This window comes from Melanaphis sacchari, unplaced genomic scaffold, assembly GCF_002803265.2.
Source record: "Melanaphis sacchari strain LSU unplaced genomic scaffold, SCAv2.0 Contig47_pilon_pilon, whole genome shotgun sequence".
Lineage (NCBI taxonomy): Eukaryota > Metazoa > Arthropoda > Insecta > Hemiptera > Aphididae > Melanaphis > Melanaphis sacchari.
Genome location: NW_020271320.1, coordinates 660498 through 669496, shown reverse-complemented (window position 1 = coordinate 669496; position 8999 = coordinate 660498). Strand labels below are relative to the sequence as shown.

The window sequence follows — 8999 nt, the reverse complement described above, 5'->3', positions numbered from 1 at the left end:
CATTTTTTCATCGACACATTGTTAAAAAAAAGAAAATCTATAATCATGAAGTTATATAATATTAAAACACTTTAAATTGAATTGAATAACTAATTATATTATACAAACAATAATACAGCATATAAAATGGATATTGATCTTAAATACACACATGTAGGTATAGTGTAAACAACTTGCGTGCTCAAAATGACGCTATGTTTAATGTTTATCCTATCCAATTTAAGAATATTTTGAAATTTTCCTTGATATTTTTATCTACTTAAACATGAATGTGGCGAGTTTAGTGAAAAATAAAACGGTTAGTATTTATAGTTACAATAGCCGATCCACAATCGCGGCGAAACAGTATGTGTAGAATGGAAATCGCATTCGCCCTATCCAAATAGAACACTGCGCGACATCTTTGAGAACACAGTCGATGCTGGGACGATATTCCTGCCAAAAGATGCATCTTCCTAATATGACCCTGTTACCAAATTTTGCGGTTTAAGTCACCCTCTTAAATAATAACATCTATATAGGTATAGTTTATCTGCAGTTTAATCTGACCAACCGTCAACTACAATAGGTATGGAAATGATTTATTGAAAGTATTGGGTTTATAAGAAATATTATTCATATTATTCACGCACAATAGTGCACAACACTCTGTTAAAGTATTTGTAAACTACATACAGCATCGGAATGATTGTCTTACCAAGAAGATACATGTTACACATATGTTCCTAGTACCGAATTTTGCGATTTAAGTCACCCTCTTAAATAACAACACCTATATAGGTATATTTGCAGTTTAATCTGACCGGCCGCCCACCACAATGGGTTAGTAAATGATTTATTGAAAGGTACCTATATTGTGTTTATAAAAAATCGTATTCATTCCATTCGCGTACAGCATTCTGTTAAAGTATTTGTAAAAACTACATACGGCGTTGGAATGATCGTGTTCGCGCAAGTTATCGAGTGCGATAACTCCAAATAGATTTTATTGCCGCCCTAATCGCGACTCCTCTCCTCTGGGGTCGATGGCCCTATTATATGCTATTCTGAAATCGATTGCCCGACAGTAAAAACGGATTAGTTGATCAACGGCCCTCACAATCACATATCTTTACGGAATTATAACAGCCGTAAAGATTACGTACAGATATTGCCCTATCTCAGGTGATATAGGGTCATTGGCCACTAATTTCGGATAGCATATTTTTTAGTGTTGTCGGAGACACCGGCATGAAGTATAGTCACTCCTCCGTGCGACGCTTTCATGGTAACAAGTTGTCGGCACGTTGCCACCTCAGACCGTCTTGTGAACTTCGTCAAAGTGTCCAAGTGTGCGCCCGTTTTAGACTTTTACCTTCGCCAAGTTCGGTTGTCTTGTGTGTTGCGTTTGTGCTTGTAAATCAAACGTTTTACATCTTTCGCGTTTCGAGCCATATATATGTATATCGTTGTTGTGAAATCCGCACTCCGCTAAACTTAAATATATATATATATATATATATACTGTCTTGCGGTCTTCGTTTAGAATTGAGGCTTTGTCGTTCCGATCGTCGCTAAATTCATATAACATTACAACGTGACTTCCGCTGTGTATCGATCGGTCGACGTGTGTGTGTGAATTGCAAGTGCTGTCTACTATCAGCTTACTATCATTGTTTTGGTTGCCTGTTGTTATACCGTCGTGCCCAAGAAGAAACAACTGACCAGTGGCCTGACTGTCACCGTCAATCGGTCACCTGCCAACGACAACATCGGCATTGGAACGGAGTCACGTAAATACTGTCATTGTTTTCATATCTTATATTATTATATTATATACAAATTGTACCACGACTGTTTAGGTCGTGTTTGTCCGAATATTATTATTATTATTATTACTATCACCACGACGAAAGTGATTGCGATATAATTTATTCTATTATCAATTATTGTGTAGACTGTAAACACTTCGTCGTTGGTGATACGTTAATTTGCACGTTTTACTATTATATTTGTGTAAGTGTAATCCATACTTTAAATACGGCTCGGATGTTTATATTATTTTGTATGGTCGCCTCTCTTTAAGCAATATTCTCCACGTTTATACCCAGTTCATCTTTCGGTGGTGTAGTCATCGAGGCCGACCACAGATTTGTAGGAACCTTGTGGTTAACAGATCGTCTTACCGAAAACATGCATGTACCCATAACTATATATATACCAAACGCCCACTATAATACGTTCGGAAACGATTGTTGAAGGTATTGTGTCCACAATAAATCGTATTCGTTTTATTTAGGTACAACACTTGGACACTGCTTTAAAGTCTTTGTGAACTATAAACGGTGTCATATGACTATCGACTTGCCGGCAAGGTAAATCTTTCGGATATGACTAGTATCGAATTTCCGTTTCAAGTCACCCTCTTAAATATAACAATAACGTATATAACACCTCTGTCTCTGATTTTTCCAATGGTTAGAGACCCGACTATAATATTTCAAGTGTGATTTCCTATCCGTTTGGAAATACGAGCGACGGCGAACAAGAGGGTACCTGGTACCTATATGTATAAGTAATACGTAAAAAAAAACTTTTGTCGCCATTTTGAATTATTGGAGATAGCTATATGAATCGCTGAGACTTACGGCTATCCCTCATCAACAGCACGTTTATCAAATCTGTCTCATCCGTGGCACGTTTTTTTTCAAATTTTATTTCATTTTCTTATTCAAACGCCGTTTACCCCTCCGATACCACCTGCAGTGGCCACGGACGATCTCGTTGGGCGACGCAGTATACAATATACATACATATATATAATAATGTACCTACCCTATAACATTCGGTCGTGTTATACAATAATATAAATTATATTTATATACTACGTGTATACATACACGTGAACATGCTACTAACGTGTTTATATTGTATATTTATTACGATAGTGAGTGTGTATAATATTATATAGTATGAGCGGATATGAAAAAAAAACGTTTGCGTGATATAAACCGAATAAAAAGGAAAAATAGAAAGGCGTCCGGCCGAGACACTTATATACAATTTTGGGGAATATCTAAATAGATAATCTAGATAGAATTGATTTATCTTTTATGTTATCTAGATAATTTTCAACTCGTTTTAAAATTCTAATTACTTATGAGTACCTATTTAGATAATTTATTATTTTTATTGGCTAAAAAAAAAAAATATATTAAAATGAAAAATATTATTTTTTTTCAAATGTAAATTTGTTTTTTTGTTAACTTAGAGATTGACTATAGTTATCTTTTAATGAAGTTTATTCAAAAATTAATTTTATTTTTTTTATTTTTTCAAATTTAAGCGTTTTTTGTATTGTTTTAAATCAGAGAATGACTTTTCAAATGAATGTTCTAATGAATAAACTATTTTATTTTACGTTTGTATATTTTAAAATGTTTTAAATGATATGTTTTATTTTTACCCAATACCTACCTGTATCAATATCGCTGAATATTTGCAAAATTAATGAAATTATCTGATATTTATATCTAGATAAATTAAAATCAGTAAATACAGTCGTCTTTACCTTCATCCAGATAAATCATTGATTATCTATTATTCCTGACACTGCAGGTTATAATATAAACTATTACATAACACGCCATACGGTCATCCGACGATAATACGCCTATTATAATAATATAATATAATACGTATGTGACGCAGCCAACAATATCGTATCGTAACGCGTCGAGCGACGGGTCACGCGCGTATTTTACGCGAGTACAATAATATAATATTTTATTACTGCGCACGCGTCGTGCGGCGCACACGAGCTCGCCGCGCATAGACCGAGTCGGCGATAGCAGTCGCCGGACCCAAGGGCTAGAGGGTGGCGAAGTGTCGGTACGGGCGGGGGCGGTGTCGGGGTTCGCGATCACCTACGACATCGCAGGCTCGAGGACACGCCGTCCGCCGTCCGCCATTTTTCACGTCGCGTCTGCGACGACCTACCTGTTGGGCTAGGGCTATACACGGCGTTTTCCGTCGAATTGAAAATGCGTTGGTTTATATCGAAGTGGCTATACACGACGGACGTGATACGCCGCGTTTTAATCCGCGGCGGAAAGCGCCGGTCGGCTTGCGTTTTGGCGGACGAACGCTGGAATAATAAAAACGCAAACTCTTGATTTTACGTTGTTTTAAATTAGGATGGGCTATACCGGTGACGGAAAACGTCGCGTTTACCCACACCGTAATTACAATAATAATTAGGTACAATAATGATTACAATAATTCTACGCGAATATTCGATATTTTATCTATTCGCTTTGATTAATTTACTCTGCAATAAATAATATATATAAATAAATAATAAATAGATTATATATTTCATATACCTATTTAAAAAGTACCGTCCAAGCGAATACATTATTTTGATTAATAATCGGTGTTCATAACTTGTGGTTGGTTACTTGATTTTAATTATTGATGGGGATATAATTATGTCTTGTCAAAAAACAATTATTTTGTAAAATAACAATCGTAAAAAAGTTCAATTTGTAGTGTCGTCAAAAATGTGGTAAACAGTAAACCTCGTCCTACGAACTTACTGCAAATGATCGATCGATGAATGTCTATTATTAATTAGTGCTATTCGATTGCGACGATGCAATATTTATATAATTGATACAATAACTATTGGGTTTACCATTTTTTTTTTTTAGATATTGTACAAATATCCGCAACGGATACGCCTTGTATAGCTAATCCGACGACGGCAAACGCCGTGTATAGCCCCACCCTTAATCGCGTGTCACTACAATACCTCACGTACACGACAGTAATGATATTGCCGTCGTCCGGGCAAGACGGTCGAGCCAGGGCCTCGGACACCGATCAAATTTAACACGGTAAAGATACACTACGTTCAAAAACGGCACCGCATCCTTCACGTCGGCAGATCAGTTTGGCCACATCAGAAAAACCAAATGTTGATTACATTTTTTTTTTTTTTTTGGGTCTTATCAGTTCTGTTCAAATTACTCACCACTAATTGAACATCGAATACACAATTAAGCGGGTATTCAAATTAAAAATAAATGGCGGAAAAAATATACATTTTAATACGTTGAAAATGCATTATTTGCCGAGTGTTCAAACTACGAACTGTGATACCAGTTTTTTTTAACTGGTAACACTAAATCGATAAAAGTAGCCAACGGGAAAATGGCCGCCACGGTTGTTTACTTTCAGCGTCTTTTCCGATTTAATGACGTACCAATTCCGTGGTGGAACTGCGAAGAAGTAGACGAGGTCGCCGCCGCCGCCGCCTACGTGCGCGCGCCGAGAACGGAAAACATCCGTCTTCGTGCGTGCGCGTCTGTAATACAATATTACAATTTATTGTTACATACCACCTATTACCTATATATTATTTTATGTGAACGAAATGCGACAAAATGTCCACCAAACACCACGTCTTGCCGATTAAAAAGTCGCAACGAATGTAGATCGGGCCTGTGGAGAGGGGCGTATACCGCCTAAATAGATAAAATTATTGTTTTCAAAGTGTACGGTTTTGATAAAAATATAATAATTACGTAATTTGACACAAAATTAATTCTATTCTAATATTATACGTACAAGTCGTATGAATTACAAATGATGATAAAATATGACGTACATGACAATAATATGTAACATACTAACATTTAAAAATATAATTAAACCATGCATACATAATCTGAACAATTAAAAATCCTCATCGGATACGTCTTCGCTATCCTTTTCATCGACGGACCAATCGCAATTTTCGTTTTCTAGTGTAGAAATTATCGGTTCCAACTTGATTTCCTTGGTAATTTCTTTTTCGTAATCAATATCTTGACGTTCTTCGGCCAGTCCAACAAACGTCTCCCAATCTTCCTGTGTGACTGCATCCACAGCCGCTTTCACCAATCTTTCAATATCTACCATATCAACGTTGTTTTGGTTTTTCAATTCCTCATCTGCTTTAACCTTTATCCAAATCGACTCAATGGGATTGTATTGACATGGGTATGGAGGCAACCTTATGACTTCATGATCCATTTGTTGCGCAATTTCGTCCAGTTCGTACTGTTTACACGTTGGTATTAGTTTTTTTACCCGCTCACGCAATTCGGACAACCGTTCTTCCGACGAAAATACGATATTTTGATTGGTCAACCACTCTTCAAGAACGGATCTTTGGCTATTCATTTTTGGAAAATTGTTCACAAACATCGATTGGTAAGGTGCTTTGTTCATGACAATGACTGACGGCTCATTAAGGTTGTTCAACATTGAAATAAACCATGTTTTAAACACTTCGGCATTAATTGACATATGGTGGTCGTACTCTGAGCAGCTGGCATTATTATTTCGAAAAATTAACTTCAAATCTTCAACAAAATCATGCTTCACGGATCTTGCGTAGCAAATAGTGAACCATTTTGTTTTGACTGTAGGAACTTCTGATATAGCTGTTTGTGCAACATTTTTACGTGTGCGTGAACTGCTGTCGTTTTGGTTTATCCACGTTTCACCTACATAAACGACAGGACGGGTATCTTTTTTTTCGCGAAGTGCACATATTTTTCTTAAAAACGTACAACGTTCTGCAACAATGTCGTTTCTTTCCATCAGTAACTTTTTACCGTTGTTGCACTTTTTATAAGAAAATTTAAATTTTTTTAAAAGCGAACGCATTGTCGGGATAGAACCTATCCAAGCCCAATGTTTCTTTAGTTCGATAAAAACTTTTAGACACGTTGGGTACTCACCTCTATCATAGAATTCATAAACTGTTCTACGTACTATGTCATTATCTTCATCGTTTAATTTCATCAACAATTTTGCACGTTTATGTGTTTTTAGCGAAGTCCTGAACGAAGGGGATTGTTGTTCCGGACTTTCGTTTTTCCAACCTCTTTTACCTTCTTTGCGTATACGCCTCACAGCTCTCTCGGATCGGTTACAAATTTCACCAGTAATTTTAAAAGCATTAGTAAACAAAAATGGATGGATTTCTTCTTCTCTTGATAGGGCTTTTACAAAATTGTATACACTAAATATAATTTTTTTCGTCTGAATACGAGGATCACTATTAGACGCCATTTTAATTGTATAAAAATGTTTAACTATAAGAACACTGAACAGTAATAATAATTAATAAATAATAATGAAACGGTTTAATTCAGTTTCTTAAGACCGATGTAACACGCAGCACTACAGTGAACACACACAATAACCGTTGTCGAATAACGACGATCAGCGCAGGGAAGCGAATGTTATGACGAATACAACAGACATTCCTCGTGTACAATACGTTTGGTATATTGTCGCGCAGCAGCAGAACCCCACTATAAAACTACGGCAACCGAAGTTCACAATTGGTAACCATAACAACTGAAAAAGGGTCCATAAAAGAGAAACCGCCCGTCGTACTGCTGGTTAACGGTGCACCGTACAGATATATTATGTTAAGTTCGCGTTACCCAGTTTGAAAACCCCTATATAGTATTTGGCCGATTTATTGTATCAATAAACGTCCCCATAATATGTTTTTACAGGGGTCGATTTTCATTATTTCTGTCGACTAACAGCTATAGTGCTATACTCTGTTCCAAATAAGATGACTTGCGTTCGCGCACGGTGGGCGTAGCTAACGCGCCGCACCACAAATATATTGATTCGGCAGCACGACGCGACGGTTGGTGTCGTATCGCGGGCGGTGGCAAGCGATTTACTCCGATGCAAACTGAACGTAATTCGGTCGTTTGCGCATAAGACGTCATCTTTTTTGGAACGGAGTGTAGCTTGTATAGCTATAATACTCTTCGATCACAAAATCGTGTTGTAATATATTTTGTATATATCTATCTGCTATATATATATATATACATATTATAGGAGACTGTCCCTATTCACTCATCAATGTCCAAACCAAACCGCTGGGTCTAAATACTTGAAGTTTTGTACAAAGGTTCTTTAATCAATATATGGGCACTTTAAGAAAGGATTTTTCAAAATTCGACCTCTAAGGGGGTAAAAGAGGAGGTTTTTAAAACTTTGTATAGATTTTATGTTGCTAAATATTATGTATTTTTTCCGACTGTTGATCGCTGTATATAACTGATAGGTATTAATAAAATTAGTCGCATGTAATCGGCGAACCGCGATTGCAACACACAATAAATTTAATATCGGCGGTAGACAGTCAAAGTCCGAAGATAATGTGAAATTATTGTGAAAACATGCAGCTGCGTTCATCGTCAATTCTAATCTAATAATGCTATACCTACAATTAACACACACAAAATTAAATTGTGAATTCCGTGTAATATTAGCACTATCAATACAATTAAATTTAACTCAAACACACGGCTTACGAAAATGTCAAAAAAAAAACTAATATACGTGCAATGCCGTGTCGGGACAGCTATTGCTAATATTATAATATAATTGAATAGTCACGTATTTATACAGGAATAGAAATTTATTTACAGATAATATATGAATAATTACCCCTGATCGCATGACGCATATTAGTTGTAGTCGGGACTATTTGTCTTTTAAACCATTAGAATGGATTAAACATATATTATTGATTATTATTTTTACAGCCTAAACATTCAATAATAACATTATTATATGAAAAATATTTTATCTGCTGTCATATTGTTATTTTGAAATTTTTGAATCAAAATGCATTCTGTTAGTATTTATTAATTTACAATTAAACTGTTGAATATTTATTACATATTAATATGGTTTATATTCAAAAGGAGAGAAAAATACTTTCCTTAGACGCAAAATATCTGAATTCAACCTTGGACCGGTTTTAATAATATCTATTCTATACTTTATATGAAATCAAATATAGCTTAAAAATAATATCTTGAATCGGTCGAATATATTAAATTTCAAATGTTTTGAAATAATAAAATTTGAGAAATATTATTCATATTATTCACGCACAATAGTGCACAACACTCTGTTAAAGTATTTGT

General features: G+C 35.6%; 1 protein-coding gene across 1 annotated transcript; it reads right to left on the bottom strand.

Moving 5' to 3' along the window:
• Positions 1 to 5718: 5718 nt before the first annotated feature.
• On the bottom strand, positions 5719 to 7104 carry LOC112598321. The gene has a single exon (XM_025344730.1). It carries the CDS (start codon positions 7102 to 7104, stop codon positions 5719 to 5721), a length of 1386 nt encoding a protein of 461 aa, XP_025200515.1.
• Positions 7105 to 8999: the final 1895 nt, after the last annotated feature.

Excerpts from the sequence above, each read along its gene's own strand:
- LOC112598321 (XM_025344730.1), bottom strand. The coding sequence starts at position 7,104 with ATGGCGTCTAATAGTGATCCTCGTATTCAGACGAAAAAAATTATATTT.